The sequence below is a fragment of the Jatropha curcas genome, chromosome 4 (assembly GCF_041381405.1).
Source record: "Jatropha curcas cultivar XTBG-Jc1 chromosome 4, XTBG_Jcur_1.0, whole genome shotgun sequence".
Classification (NCBI taxonomy): Eukaryota; Viridiplantae; Streptophyta; class Magnoliopsida; order Malpighiales; family Euphorbiaceae; genus Jatropha; species Jatropha curcas.
The window spans coordinates 27088464-27104342 of record NC_143154.1 but is presented as its reverse complement, the minus strand read 5'-3'; the positions used below and the strand labels follow the sequence as shown (position 1 = coordinate 27104342).

Genomic DNA, 15879 nt, shown 5'->3' with positions numbered 1-15879 from the left:
GAAATCTATAACTTTATACATTTTATTTTTCACATAAGTGAAAAAAATTAGCTAAATTAAGTTATTAATAACTAATTTTGTAGTATTCATCTTCTTGTTTTGCAATGTTTTTTTTTTTTTATTTTCTGAAAAAAAGTCTAATTAACTGATTTATTTTTTAAGTAAAAAAAATTCAATAATTTAAAGAATATGACTTTTTATTATTAAAATTAAAATAAAATGGTCAGTAATGATGAAAAAATATATTATAGTATTATAAGTGTGTATATGTTGATTTTATAAATAACTAGATGAAGTTCCGCAGATTGTGCAGATTGCTCTATTTATTATACATTATATTTTATTTTAAAAAATATTTCATTGATAACTTTTAAATAAATGAATAATAAAAATAATTGGAAGTATCTTAGATAAAAATGATTTGATCTAAACCTCTTTAAATTTTCAAGCATTTCAAGTTTATAAGTGTCGCTTAATTTTTATGTTCTAATGATAAGACGATACCATTTACACTGTAGGTTACACAACATGGGATAGCCCTCTTCTTGGCTCACCAAATTGGTGAAAACACCTATGGATGAGAGGACTCAAATTCCTCATATAAGGGAGAAAACTAACCAAACCTCTCACATATTTAATATAATAGTTATTTTAGACCGAAAATATTGTTTTTTATTATGGAAAACTATTACACTGATTTGAAACTAATATATATATAAATAAAAATAGAAAAATAAATAAAAAAGATATATAAAAATAAAAAATATGTAAATATAGATAAGAGAAAAATTTCAAAAATAATAACTAATAACTATCTTTGTAGAAATATAAGAAAAAAATTAATTTATTTACTTATATATTGAGTCTGATTTTCCTAACAAAAAAAGAGTTATTTTTATTTTGTTTGGAAACAAAAACTGGGAAATATTAATCATTCAACAGTCCTCATTAATTATAATAAAAAATAAAAAGAAACAGTAAAATACACGTGTTCTATTTGTTCGTGTTTCGCATGATCAGGTGTCCATGCCATTCAGGAACTGTATTCATGCAGTTGGAATTTGGCGTAGTTTAGTGCATGTTCGTGTTTGGCATCTCTTTTTTCAGGAAAATTGTTCTGTCTATTGTTTTTTTCTTACAGTTGAGAGTCCTTAGCCTTTGTCGTTTGGTGTGGCTTGTTGGCTCATTTAGAAGAATCACAATGCATGGATTCTCTGCGGTTCTGGTTCAGCTGTCTTTACTGTTATGCTGTATGTTGTAAATTTCGGTTGTCCCTTTTTCCAGCGGTTCAACTTTAGGTTTAGTGGATTTAATGGATTCCAACTAATTAATTTATAGCCTCAAATCCAACTTAAATCTCAAAGAACTCAAAATAAATAAATAAATAAAAACCGTTATACTGTAAATGCTGTCAATTAATAAACACAAGATGAACACTCTAAATTTATATTTAATTCACCTATTGAGCTAAATCAAAATAGAAATAAAAGTTGATTGAACAATAATGAAAATAATATATTTAAAAATAAAAAGAGAAAGAAAAAGAAACAAAAGAAAATAGAGCAAAACTACTAAAAGAAAGAAAATTAAGATAGGCGTGACCAAATTGTTTAGTTGCTTTACAACCTCAACTTCCTTATATAGATAAAAATGAAATTCAAAAATTTTAAAATTATATTTGGAATTTTAAAATTATATATTTTTACATTTCAAACCAACTAAAAATAAATTTTAAATACTAAAAAGATACTGATAGGATAAATTTTGTTACCTTAATCAATTATATATATATATATATGAATAAAAAAAAATATTTTCCTAACTAATTATTTATCTACAAAAAAAAATAAAAAATAAGATAGAAAACTCAAAACTTTGTAAAAAAAAAAAAAAAGAAAAATAAAGATAATAGAAGGAGAGAATGCCAAGTCAGCTTTGTAGAGATATTTTGTGATTCAAGGTTATAGATGGATATATAAATATAGATAGATAGATATTATGATACGTTTGTGGAATCCATTTTTTTGGTATAATTTGACTTTAATTATAATCAATTTTATAAATTTGAATTTTTAAAATTAAAATTTTAAAATTGGTTTCTACATTTAGTGAAAGTAAACAGCCAAAACATGCTAAATTTTACAAAAAATTATTTTGTGGAATTGAACCAAACAGGTTGTTAAAGAATTATCTTATTTAAAAAACTTCACAGGGTTAAAAAAAATAACTTAATATATTATTTCATCCTCAACTTTAAGTTTTATTGCATAATTTACTTTGATTCAATCTTTATGCCAATTTCACCGTGAACTTTAATATTTTATTGTAATTTTACTTCAATTTGTCCTTTGTATAAATTTCACTATAAACTTTGATATTTTATTGCAATATCACCCTAAATTATAATTATGATTTAAATTGTAAATAAAAAATAGATTCACTCTTGACCTTGAGTTTAGATTAATTTAATACATTTGTGTGAACGAAAGAGTTTGCATTAATAGTAAGGACAATCTCTGTTATTATTTTTAATATTTTTAAATTATTTCTTTTATTGATAATAAGTAATATTTAAAAATTAATTATTTGATACAAGAACTTTTTTAAAAAATAAAATATAATATAATTATTATTATGACTTGATTTTAATATAAATTTTAAAATAATTATAAAAACTAAAACAAAGCTAATTGCAATTTATTTGACTCATAAACTATTAGAAATTGTAACATTTTTTTTATCAAGGTAGAATATAAAATATAATTATATTCTAATTTTTTTTAAAAAAATAAAGCATTCATGTATATAAAATTACTTTTTAAATATTATTTATTACCAATTACATAAACAATTTAAATATTAAAAAAAAAAATAAATATGGTTTTTACTATTAACCCAAACTCCTTCACTTACACAAATGTATTAAGTTAATCCAAGTCTAAAGTCGAGTGAATCTATTTTTTATTTACAATTTAAATCCTAATTATAATTTAGAGTGCTATTGCAACAGAATGTCAAAGTTCGGTACGAAATTTGTATAAAGGATAAATTGAAGTGAAATTACAATAAAATGTTAAAGAAAACTTAAAATTGAGGGTGAAACAATATCTTAAATTATATATCAAAATGTAAAAAATTATATATTAAAATAGCCAATCAACTCAATCTTATATACGTTATAACCAATAAATTATTATTAGTATTAGTTGGTAAGTGTTAGAAAATTTTGATTTGTCAATAGCTGTACTACAATCGTAACTTTGTTTTGAAATTATGTACGTTACGATGCATGTGTGCCATCTTTCAACAAATTTTACATAGAACGACACGTGTAAAAATTGAATTTTATTTTATTAATTATTAGTGTAATTACCATCATTTATTTGCCATTTTATCTTCAAATTTTTTTTCCTTTATAAACAAATAGATTAAGAAGATACAATTCCTATTATTTTCTTAGCATCCAAAAGAGAGAAAGCAAAGACAACAACACTTTGTTTAGCTAAATGTCTGCAACTCGGTGAGTTATGTTTTTGTGAATCGTTTTATTTCTCAGTTGGTTTATTAATTTAATCTTTTTCCCCTTTGCATTTAATTATTAATCAATAGTTAATCTATTAATTTATGGGTTTTATATTATGATATGTATTTTTTAGCCTTTTTTTATCATTTTTTATATCTAAATTCTTAAAAGAATTGAGAATTATTAAAATCTCATCATTTAAATCTCTTATCTATCTTGTATTAAGAGATAGATAGATAATCGTAATGTTTGAATTTATTATAATCGATGTTGCAGCTAATTGATTTGCATAATTCTTTCTTGAACTATTTAAAATGATAATTTTGAATCCATTTACTCTTTGAAAAAAAAAAAAAATGAAGAAGATTGATTGTTGTTCTTGGTAATAGAGATGGGGAAGACATGAATCCTACAATGAAGTATGAGAAGTATGAAGCTGAGTATGCTCAATATCTAATGGGAAAATATTTCTCTGACAAGAGCTTATGTGGAGGTAATATTATTATTTTTCATATAATATAGGATGTTGTTAGAGATTTTCTTTTTCTAAAGTTTATATTGTTAAAATTTAAATCTCACTGATAACCATTTTTTCGTTTCAATTTTTCTTTTTTAGTTAAGGTAAAGTAAATAGTTGTCCTTACCATAACAAAATTATTTTTTGGTATTTATTAATATAATTTGATTTTCCAAAAAAAAAAAAAAGAAGAATGGGATATAAGGAAAAATTTTATTTTTTTTTAAAATACAAATAATATTGGACTTTGAGGTATAAATATAAGTTGAAATTTTCTTATAATTTCCACAGGAAAGATCTTTGATAATGAAGTGAAGATTGATGACCAAATCATCAAGTCAAGCAGGTCACAATAATTCCTTTTTGCAATAAATAGTTAATTTTCATTTCTTGTTATATCTATGTATATATTTTTATTAAAAAAAAAAAACTTTTTTTTAGGTTTCCTTGCATGCAGTCCTATATAAATCCAGTCCAAGCCTTCTCATCTGAAGAGAGCAAAGGAATAAGTAGTTTCACTAACAGTGCATATGGTTCTTCCAGTTTCAGAACCAGTAATCTCCAGGATGAAAACAAGCCATCATCAAGTTTTCTTCCAGCTCTGAGCTCTACTAGTATCCCATGTAGGAAACCTAGATCCAGGGTAGAATATTTTTAGTTTAATGCTTGTTTGGTTTCTTGGAAAATTATTGCTTCCCGCTTTGGAACGTTGCTTCCATTTGGTGGTCACAGCACTTGGTTCATAAATGTTGATGTTTTAGGTAAAACTTTGACGGTGGTTCTGGTTAAAAATGTAAAATCACATAAAAATATAATTATTTTTATATATAATTTATGTATTTCTTTTAATATTTACGATGGATGTATTATTTTTTATTTTGATATATTATATAAATAAAATATTAATTAATTTTTAATAGCATTTAATATAAATTATCTATTTTTAAATAACTACAGATAAAATAATTATAAAAAATATTAATTTAAAAAATTATTTTATTATTAATTTTATAATAAAACTATATTACAAATGAGGTAACAATTATCGTAACTGATAGAATTAGTTCATTAAAATTAGCAGTTATGAGCCACGGATTTGGACTATCGGCTTAGCTGAATTAAAAGGCGATCTTAATAAGGAAAACTAAAACTAATCTTTATTTAAATTTTATTTTGGAAATAAATAAATAAGCCACAAAGGCTAAAGTTAGTGGCCGTGGCTCGCAGTGTCAATAATTAATTCGTGAAGTGCGCGTTTTTGCGCTCTGAAATTCAAATCACACATTTTCCTTCACCACGAAAGAATTTCTCGAGAACCAAACAGAATTTCGCGGTTATGTTCCCAAAAAGGTGAAATTTAGGTATGTGTTCCGCTTCCCAATCGTCCTTTCCTGTTCCAATTCTTTTCGCCTTCTCTTCTTTCAACGCTTAATGTATTTACAATATTATGTTTGTGCTTACTAACCATAAACGCCATAAGCTTATCTGCTCAAATTTTTATTTCTTTTAAGCATTTTAGAAGATTATTAATTGCATTGCATAAGGTCTGTCGCATTTTGATCTTGCAATGATGATAGGTCCATCTGCAGTTTTAGGTTAATTTTGGTATTCTAGCTGATATTAATATTATGTTAGATAGAGAAGGTGTTCAGGCCTCTGATTATTTGGGTTAAGTCGTATAGAAAACTTAAGAACAAGTTTAATTTGATAATTTTATTTTGTAGAAAGGATTTTTGAGTACCTCAAGACCCCTTTGATTGCCTAGAATTTGTAGCTTATGCCACTCACTGTCCAATTATAATTCTAGAAGGTTCGGTAGTCGTTGGCCAGCAATTATGTGCATACATGAGAATTTGCGGGAAAGAGTTAAAAATGGATGTATGTATTGCAGTCTATACTATGAATTTTTGGTCAGTTATAGATAATTCACTTACATTGACTGTTTGTCAAGAAGTTATGGTGTCGGGCACACTTAGAGTAATTTTCCCTTGTGTGGTTTTTTTTTTGGCAAGCTAATGCTTTAAACAGAAAGTTATGCAAGACCAAGAATCAAGACAGGTTGATTGCTTTTAGGTTAGCTTATTTAGGCCAGAATAGAAAGTTGCAGGAAATTTTAGAAAGGGAGTCGAAAAAAGTATTTTAACTATTTTTTTGTTGTTTTTTTTTTAAAAGGTTCAAGAGGCAGAGAAGTAGTGAAATGTGGTTGCCTTCAATTAACTAGAATGGAAGTTTTGTTGCTATACATTATGCGATGAAGTGTAGTCTAAAGTGCATACACCAAGAAAAAGGGAGAGAAGTCATACAACAATTAAAAAATTTTACACAAAACTCAACTTCATGACTAACTATCAACTGTAACTCAAATCAATGTGAAGAGTGTGTACATTGCTCAAATGTCTATTAAAGATCAGGATCATAACTGCAATTTAAAGACCATTAAAGACCCTAAATTTTGATACCTCAAGGGAATGCAAACGAAAGGTCAAGTGGTCAACCATGTTGGAAAACCCAATGTGTCCCCTGTCATAACTCATGTGAAAGCATAAAAACATACATAAAATGAGTAGCTGCAGACTAATGTTCGAAGATACTAGCAAGGACACTTTTACTTTGGGTAAAATGTTTTTGAATCGCATGGAGCCAACAGTTCCATCCCTATGTTTCCAAAATTGGCTGCCTCTCAATCAAGCAATGGATTTTCCAGCAGCACATCATGCAATGATCAGAATACTTGGTGAAATTATATCTTGAATTTTGTCAGGGATGGCATTGGAGTCCTTCTGTTGCAATATCTTGCATGGACTTGGGCCTCAAGAAATTCTTTTTTGAGAGATTGTGTTAGTGGCTTTAAATCCGTTGAACATTGATCAGCTAGACTTCTTTTTAGCGTCTTAGAGGTGGAGCTAGAAAAGTTTTAGTTTGTGGAAATCTTTCCTTATGCCTCAATCACTAAGAAGAGAAGCCTGATTAATATCCAATCATGGATGATCTTGTATTACAAAGACACTCAGGGAATATGTGCAAATTTGTTTTTTCTCATTTGCTGCGTTCCAGTTTACTTAATCCTCTGTTTGATGGATATGGAAGGGGAAGATAGAAACTTTTTATGGAAATGGACTTTATTGTGCACTAATTAAATAATAGTTTAATTAGTAGCCTTAATCTTAGTGTTTGAGACGGAAGTTGCCTACTAAAGTATTCCCACTTTTAGGTTGTGGAATCTTTGGAAAAAAAAATTTGCCTGGTTTTTTTTGTTTTGCATTCACTTTTCTTCTTTGATGACGCATGAGCGCATGAATTGCACACTGTTTTTTTCCTTCTTATTTTTAAAGTAGGAAGAAAGAAAAGTGATTATGGGATTCATGAACATGGCAATGAATATACTTTAAATGTATAATAACTGTGAGAAAACTGGAAACATGACTCATTAAATTTGTAAAGGTCAGCTTCTGATCTAGCAACAGCGTGGACATAGAGTCAAACAGGGATCTACAGGATTTTGTCATGAATTTGTTTGGCAGCTAGAATCAAGTTTTTATGGATGATTCTATAATCTGAATTGGGGTTTTGATAGTAAGCTACCTAGATATATGATGTTTGGAAGATCTTTTTATGAATAATAATTGATTAAAAGAGAAAAAGAAAGAGAGGAAGAATTACGGAAGCATTTAATGAATGCTCTCCTGGAATGATATGTTTTCTGCGTAAGAGAGATGTAATTGTACAAAATAACTTAGACATGACCTCTGCTGGACACTATGCTATAAAGGAGATACACACGCCCAACAAAATTCAGTCAAAGAAGCTCTCAAGAGCGAGGAACAGTAACTGGGATTTAGTGGATAGCTTTTCATATGTTCTTCTTGATATAGCAATTTTGTATTATAAACCAACATTATCCATCATCGTTTTTTTCTGTCATGTCTAACTTACTCCTTCCCCTGTTCTATGATACTCGAGGGAAATATTTCCTTTTAAGTGAAAATGCATGGAAATTTGTTTAGTATGCTGCTCTTATTAAGCTTGTAATGTCTCTTTTTTAGGTCCAAAGTTTAAGTGGTCGTTCATAGTTCAGGGCCAATTTTCTCTCACATGATTTCAGAGATAGGGTCAGTATGGAGTCTTTTACAAATTTCTAGCAGGTGATGTAATTTGATTCCAATATGCACACATGGTTATGAGCCACTTTATATTTACAGGTAAGAAATAAAGGAGACCTTTATGATGTTGTTCTCAAGTAACTTGCAGAAGAACTGAAGAAGATCAAAATATAAATTTGTGACATCATAATCGAGCAGTGATTTAAATTATATCCTCAATATTTTATTCCACTTGTTCAATCTCATACACTTAAAACTGAGGCTAGGAGCCTAGGAAAGATCGAATTGAAAACAAACAGAACCAAAAATAGGGAAAAAGGTAAAAATAATAATAAATATGTTGCTTTCACCTTAGCCTAGCATATCTGTAGAACTTGTGATAGACTGGTTTGAGGATTCTCCTCTGAGATAAGCAGTATTACAGGGTATGTCCTCCAATTCCCTCAAAGTATCATAAGGGCTATTCAATTGCATGTCACTAAGCATTTGCCGTAATTCAGAGGCTTCTTCTTTTAGTTGAGTATTTTCTTGAACAACTCGGTCATGACACTCAGACACATGGTTCAGCTTATCTATAAGCTGGTGATTCTCATTTCGGAGCCAAACTACCTGTGACCAGAGCTCATCTAAGTGTTTCTGCTTTCGCATGCGTGATCGGCGAGCAGACTCTCTATTAGATATCATCCTTCTCTGTTTCCTCTCATTGATAAGGGAGAGTTGTTGCTCATCCGCTTCATCAGAAGTTGAGTTGTTACTTGGACATGATGATTGTAGGCTGAATTCTTGAACTGGAGGAGAAATTTGGATATTATGAAGGTTATTGAATCTATTAAATGGAAATGTGGATGTGTTACTTTGAGTCATGCTAAAGTAAGCTGAATATGGGGATGGGTTTGAGGACACTAGATAATGGAGTCCTGTAACGTCACTAGGCTGCATGGCTTGATCGGGGTGAAAATCTTTTGAAAATTGGCCTCAGAAAGAGAAGGTGAAATAGATTAATTTGATGTTAGATTGAAGGAGGTTGCAAGCCTGAAGAGAGGCAGCCTTTTATAGAGTGAGAAAAGGTTGAGGTGACCCCACCGTTGGCAATTTGGAGTAACAGTAGGAAAGCTTCTTAAAACATAGACCACAAAAATATAATGCAGATTATGGAGCATTAGTGCATGTATGTATGATATGAAGCATTCATAGATGCGATTCACCTGTTAAAAATTGTTTCTTGCTTTTATGATCATGTTATGGATATATGCATATATGCATGCACTTGATGTCATGATCTCATTGCTGAATGTTGCAATTTTTGTTGTGGATAATCATCTTGGGATCAAATTGTGCTTACATAAGGGAGAAAGATGGGGTTTATATTGTGGGGAGTATAATTATTTTAATAAGGAAATGTACCAGCTAAAGAAGCAAATGAGAGAAATAGGGTACAAGAGTCAATCTTTAAAGTGGAGGTAACCCAAGTTTACTCGGAATAGTTTTTTACTTGAATGCTCATAAACCAATAAAGTCTTGTGACGTAAGGAATTGAAACAGAGGGAAAAGGAAACCCCTTTTATATAACTATATTTAGGAAAGATTATATAAAGAGTTGATGACTCAACAACCACTTCTAAGAACAAACAACAATAGATAAACAGTAGATCCATTAGATTGAATCTGTAAGCATGGACTCTCATCTGGAGATTGATTATCAAGTACCATTCTAGGTATTTCATGGAATGGAAATTATTAGGAATTGTGCCAGAGCTACAGATTTAAGAGAATTGCTGCAAGATATAAACCTGCAAATCCAGAGCTTTTTTTTGGTATTAGTTGGCATTTTGTTAAGATTTTCTTGGATATCATTTAAATTTATTTTTACCACTCATGAGATAAGTTTACCTTGATTAACAAAATGAAAAAACTTAAATATTTGTTGGAAAATGCGTTAGCAGAATTCAACTAAAGGTACGATCCAAGTGCGAGCTCTGATTTTACATATGATGATATGAAAACAACCGCAATCTATTGGTTGTCCGTGGATTATGTATGAGAACACTAAAGGAAAAGGTTTGGCAAGTTTAAGTGTAGTAATCAGTGGTCCAAGGTATTTAATAACAAATTGGAAAAGGGCCAATAGTTTTTGATTGCCACATATGTATCCAAGTATATTTGGTACAATAAATGCTGACATATTAGGAGGATAAATTTGAGTTTAGGGCTTTGATAGTGGGTAAATAGTGATCACTGACTGAATTCTATTAAAGGAAAATGCTTTAGCTTAGATTATAATTTTTTTTACAATATAGAACCAAAAAATTTATTGCTGATTCCTGTAGAAATTTGTTTTATTTGCACAAAAAGTAAAGAGATGTATGACTGTTAATTTTCTCTTCTCCCTTCGGAATCTACTTGTTTCTCTAAAAATTCACGACAGCAATTGTTACTTTGTTCATAAGATGCAAGGTTGCACTAGAAAAGGCACATTTGATTTATCTTAGTAGTGCGTTACTTTCACTCACTTTGTTAACAGTAATGGCCACCCAAGAGCACTAGTTCGAGGAAGTAGTATTAGTACACCTAAAAAAATCCATTTCAAGTGTGTAAGATACATAGGTCAAATTCTGCATGCTCTATGTAGAAACATGGAGAGGACTAGCTTTTGATCTTGCTACACCATTTAGCTACTCTTGCAAAGTATAATAATCTTGTATATGGGTGGTGGTGGTGGTGGTGGTGGTGGTGGTGGTGGTGGTGGGGAGGAAAAAGGAGGTGTGTTATATGGATGTACTTTGAAAGGTTAGTCCTCCACTAAATAAAAAAGCTCTCTTGGACATCAGGAACCAAAATCTTACCCAGGCAAATGTTCTCTTTCCTGACTTAAGGTTGGGGCAGGTTGAGTGGACCAAATAGTCAACAATATCATTAGACAGATTTAGACTTGTCTTTCTTTTCTTGTCTTGTGATTGCCCTACCTTGCTGCATTTTTCTTTATTATTATGTAGTATTTCATTTTTCTCTGTATTAACCTTGTGGCAATTCAGAGTATGAAGGTGGATGAGTTGTTGACGACTGACATTATGTAATGTTTTTTATTGTACTTTTATTATACACTGTAAGTTAGATATTATCTAACTGGACTATGTTTCACCATTTGGGCATATAAGGCTTATTTTGACTGCATTCTTCTGTTTAAATGCTTTGCTTTCTGTATGATAAAATATAATATATTTAATGTCAGATGCTCGTTAGTGCATAGGTATGGATAATTCCTAACAGAAAATCTGTACATCAGAATTTGACTTACACTTACATTTCCTATTCTTTGTAAGAACCATTTGTCCTCTATACCTATATTTCTCTTGCCACATTACTTGGTCTTAATTGAATAACTGAGTTCCATTTCTTGTAGTTTTCTCTCACTGTGAACCTGACAAGTGGCTTTCTATTACAGGGGTTATTTTTTATATTGATGGGTGGATTAATTACCTTAAGAGATGACGATCCAGTCGGACTTTTGAGGTTTGATCCTTAAAAACCCTCAAACACTCTGGTTTGCTTCAATCTACAGCTTTATATATATAGTCTAGCATTTCTGCATGTGTGCTTCCCTAAATTTATCTCCTCCATGATATGATAATTTTTTTGGATTTGAAATGATATAAAATTGTCAAATCTACTATAGGCATGAACTTTAGAGATGAAAATAATTTGGAAAATTATAAGGTTAATTTTGTTTTACCATGTGTCACAACTAGTAACTTCCCAAGGTGGGAAGCGTCACGCCTGCAATAAGTTTTATCATCATTACAATGAATCTCAAATTGGTGGCTTAATTATTAGTTACAAGTAATATATTGCCTGGTTTGAAGGGGGAATAACCTTTTGATTTTCGGCTAGCCTATATGCCTGCACTTGTTTGGAGAGATCACTATAAATGATTAAAGTGTGTCGTTTTCAATCCATAAATATTCAGCCAGAGCTGCTCCTTGTATTTTTTAGGAATTAATTATTTTATTAAAAATAAACAATTTCAATTTCAACCTATCCGTAGTCGAATTTTTTTTTTCCAAAATTTTCTACTTTTTCCAGTATTTTCTTTACCTCAGAAATTAGTAATGGAAAAATCTATTCTGATCTGTGAAGTTTGTCTATTCAAATTAAAAGCATATAGTGCAAGTGAATTGATTCCTTTTATAAAGTAGACTAGAGCATTCTCATGTTTCATACTTTTGGCTATGTAGCAGTGCATGCTTGTGTTCTATATTCTTTTGGCTAGTGTATCAATACATGCTTGAATCTTTTTTTCTCAAGACTTTTATTGAAATCAGTATTTCTTAATAAATCATCAATTCGGGATTTCTTTGGATTATTCCAAATTACTTTTGTATTAAAAACATTTCTACCAATGATTTTTTGAGTTGGAGAGTATTTTTTTTTCCCTTTTCGTTTATGGAATGAGATTATTTTAAATAATTTAGCCTTTTCTATTAGAAAAATGATGGTTTATAAAATTTTCTCATGCAAAAAGATAATGACAGAAAAAATAAATTGACTCTTACAATTTTCATAAAAAGTTTTTTGGCACTTTCAATTTTAATTGACCTATTGAATACTACAATTTATGAGATTTCATTTATTAAGCACTTTGATGCGGTAAATTATTTTTTAAATAGTTCACATTGTAAAATTAGATTGATTAAATATTTATTAAATAGTTAAAAAATATAAAAATTCTTATTTTAAAAGTTGTACTAATCCTACATTACTTTGATATTTATAATAAAAATCAAGAACATTGAAAAATTGTTATTATTATTGGGAGAGGCATATAATGATATCAAAATTCAAAACTTTAGAGTTTTATAATTATGTATTTTGCCGAAAGAAAATTTCCCGAAATTTACAAAATTTGACAGTAAAATCTACATTAGTTACTTGTGCGAACCTTGGAAGAAGGAAAAAATATTGAAAAAAGAAATTAATGTTTTTTCTGGGCTATCTTTTCATTTCAAAATAATCAAACAGGACTCTTCTCCAAAAAAAAAAAAAAAAAAAACAAATCAAACAAGACATGATTCTGGAATATCTATCATGAACCATCATTAAGATTTGATGAGACCAATTTGTGTGCTACTTTAGTTGATCTGTAAGAGGACAAAATCGACCGGAGTAACACGTATTTAGCCTAGAGGTAGACTTTCTAAGTTCTGCAAAACAAAAAAAATTTAGAATTTTTTTATAACCACGAATTAGCAACCGCTTTTTATAATTATTTTTTTCGTTTCTATTTGGATATAATGAATAAAAAATCAAATTATATTTTTTATATTTGAAAAAGGTAAAATTTTATAGGAAGAAAATATTATTATTATAATGATAATTATATACTGATCAGAAATTTAAAAATGGACAATTATTAAAAATTTGAGAGTATTTGAATAATTAAAAAAAAAATGAATCTCATTTTTTTGGTTGATTTTCTTTTTAAATTAAGAGCTTCCCAAAATCAATTGAAAATAAATTAAGTTTTACTTTTATTATTATTTCCCCCTGTTTTCCCAAATAAAGGAAAACTCTATTTTCAGCTATCTTCCATAGTTATTTCTCTCCTTCAAAAGAAAAAAAAAACCAAATAAAGGCTAAATAAAAGAAAATAAAATCCAAATTTTATTAAATCGTGTGGCTGAGCTTTATTAACCAAACAATAGTACAACATAAAGTTTTTTAACAAAAATGACTTCTTGAAATAAGTAATCATACGATCATGCGATTAATTTCCTTTTTCTCTTTATAAGATTTCTTTTAATATTTTTTCCCACCAACGGTAAAAGGTATACTTCCTAACGTGAAAGTAATGGTTGTACTTTATTTGTTTCATTTTACTGAAGTGAACAATCCTGAAAGTAAAAAACTCATACTGCATTTCCCCTTTCACTATCCAACCTCCTTGTCTCTTCTTTTCATTACCAAAATACCCCCCTACATTATAGCAAGTGCATTTTTGGGTAATGGTTTAATAATATGCACTGATAAATCTTAAAATGTTTGAACATTTTAATTTCAGCTTTTAATTAATAATTCTAAGTTTAAAATTTTACTAAGAAAGTTTGAATTATCATCTTGAGAATAGACTTTTTAATCTATGTATAATTTATCAAAATTTTTTATTTAGCATTCTAAACTAGGATAAGTGTATTGAAAAATTTTGATGACACGAGTTTAGATGTTTGACTATGTTAAATTTTTTTCCGAATTTTAATAGTAAAAGAAATTTTTGTTGATAAAATTTAGTAACAAATGTTTAACACAGATTCAGAACACAAATGTATAAATAAATAAAAATCAAAATAAAAAAATTAATATTTTAGTTACAATTTTTAAACATTTTTAAATTAGTTTTGTTAATGGAATCAAAACCACAACGAGCTAAAAACAAAGGAGAGGGTAATTTGGGAATGAAAATGATCTCAGGTTGGAACAATTTCCTAGAATAAAGGTTTGGGTGATGCACGGAAGGGTACTTGATTTGATTGCTTTTAACTTTAACATTGATGGTCTACCAAAATGACCAAAGAAACAAAAGTGACCGAGCACAGGCTCACTCTAACTTTTGTTTCTATAACAGCCTCTTCTTTCTGTTTTTAAATCAGATAGTAGTAATGCGAGAAAAACGCGGGCGCACGATAGATGTCGCATGTGGGCCATGCTAGCAAGCGCGCGTGGGATCGGTGTCTAATGCACAACCCTAATTCCCTATTGCTTAGCCTTTCAATTCAATTGCTGCCTTTAGAAAAATAAAAATAAAAGGAAAATTGCGCTCTCTATTTCATTCCCTTTAAACAAGATATATATTAAACTTTTATTAACTTTAGTAGTTATTTCTTTTGATTTAATGAATAATAATATATTTATTAATAAAGATATGTATTTAATAAGAATAATTTTGCTACGGATTCCACCGCGAAAGACACGGTCTTAGAATCCATATGTTTTCGTATTTTAAAATCTCATTTTTCAAAAACTAATGAGTTTCTCCAAACTTAGCCTCGTGGAGGTTGAGTTATATGTACGGTTTGAATTCCTTCCTTTAAATTTGACAAAAAAAAAAAGGAATAAAATATTTTTTTTTAAGAAAACATAAAAGATAAGATTATAGTTCGAGTAAATGGGGAAAAAGAAAAGGTACGCCTATATAGGACGGGGAGTAAAATCTGTAGGGCTATTTGGTTTGTTTGGTTGTGTGCATGCTCCTCTTTAGAGGCTCCCACGCCCATTAGGCAGGGTGCTTTGCAAGATTGAGGTGGTGGCCTCATTTGCATATTTATAAGTTGTGCACCCCACTTAGGCAACCTGGACAAATTTTGTTGGATGGTGATGCAAGCTGAGGGGCATGCATGTATAAAGCTTTTTCTTTTTTTCCCTTTTTATCAATTACAAATTTTTACTTATTATTAATGGGTTTACTAATAGAAGTATATCATATCAATGATTTTATAGTTATGTATTCTTGATTTTGAACATAAATCATTCTTGTCTATGTATATTGTTCATAGAATTTTTTTGTCAATTCTTTTCTCTGTGTATGTGTGGGAGATTTGATTGATAATTATATGTATGATTAGCATTTTCACTAATTGGGGATTAGGTTTAGTGCTTTGTTTATCATTATAAAGCTTTGGTTTCAACACATGTAAATTCACCCAATTTTGATTTTTATCAAATTGTTTTAAAGTTTTGTAGAGATTTAG

General features: G+C 29.2%; 2 protein-coding genes and 1 long non-coding RNA gene across 4 annotated transcripts; 2 read left to right on the top strand and 1 right to left on the bottom strand.

The window, feature by feature from the left end:
- The first annotated feature begins 3411 nt into the window (after window positions 1–3411).
- LOC105646765 (uncharacterized) lies at window positions 3412–4891 on the top strand. Of its 2 annotated transcripts, none has more exons than XM_037642002.2 (4): window positions 3412–3520; window positions 3913–4016; window positions 4332–4386; window positions 4584–4891. In XM_037642002.2, the coding sequence occupies exons 1-4, from the start codon at window positions 3507–3509 to the stop codon at window positions 4696–4698; spliced, it is 288 nt and encodes a 95-aa protein (XP_037497930.1). In that variant the 5' UTR covers window positions 3412–3506; the 3' UTR covers window positions 4699–4891. The 2 variants fall into 2 exon arrangements, with proteins under 2 accessions (XP_037497930.1, XP_012088082.1); XM_012232692.4 differs by having other exon boundaries at window positions 4482–4891.
- A 320-nt stretch (window positions 4892–5211) lies between these two features.
- On the top strand, window positions 5212–15698 carry LOC105646767 (uncharacterized). The gene is made up of 2 exons (XR_002285872.3): window positions 5212–5401; window positions 11583–15698. It is a non-coding gene; the product is annotated as an uncharacterized LOC105646767 (long non-coding RNA).
- BZIP43 (basic leucine-zipper 43) lies at window positions 8339–9256 on the bottom strand. The gene has a single exon (XM_012232693.4). The coding sequence runs from the start codon at window positions 9077–9079 to the stop codon at window positions 8492–8494; it is 588 nt and encodes a 195-aa protein (XP_012088083.1). The 5' UTR covers window positions 9080–9256; the 3' UTR covers window positions 8339–8491.
- Window positions 15699–15879: the final 181 nt, after the last annotated feature.

Coding starts and splice junctions, on each gene's coding strand:
- BZIP43 (XM_012232693.4), bottom strand. CDS start 9,079: ATGCAGCCTAGTGACGTTACAGGACTCCATTATCTAGTGTCCTCAAAC.
- LOC105646765 (XM_012232692.4), top strand. Junction 4,017..4,331: donor TGACAAGAGCTTATGTGGAG/GTAATATTATTA, acceptor TAATTTCCACAG/GAAAGATCTTTGATAATGAA. Junction 4,387..4,481: donor CAAATCATCAAGTCAAGCAG/GTCACAATAATT, acceptor ACTTTTTTTTAG/GTTTCCTTGCATGCAGTCCT.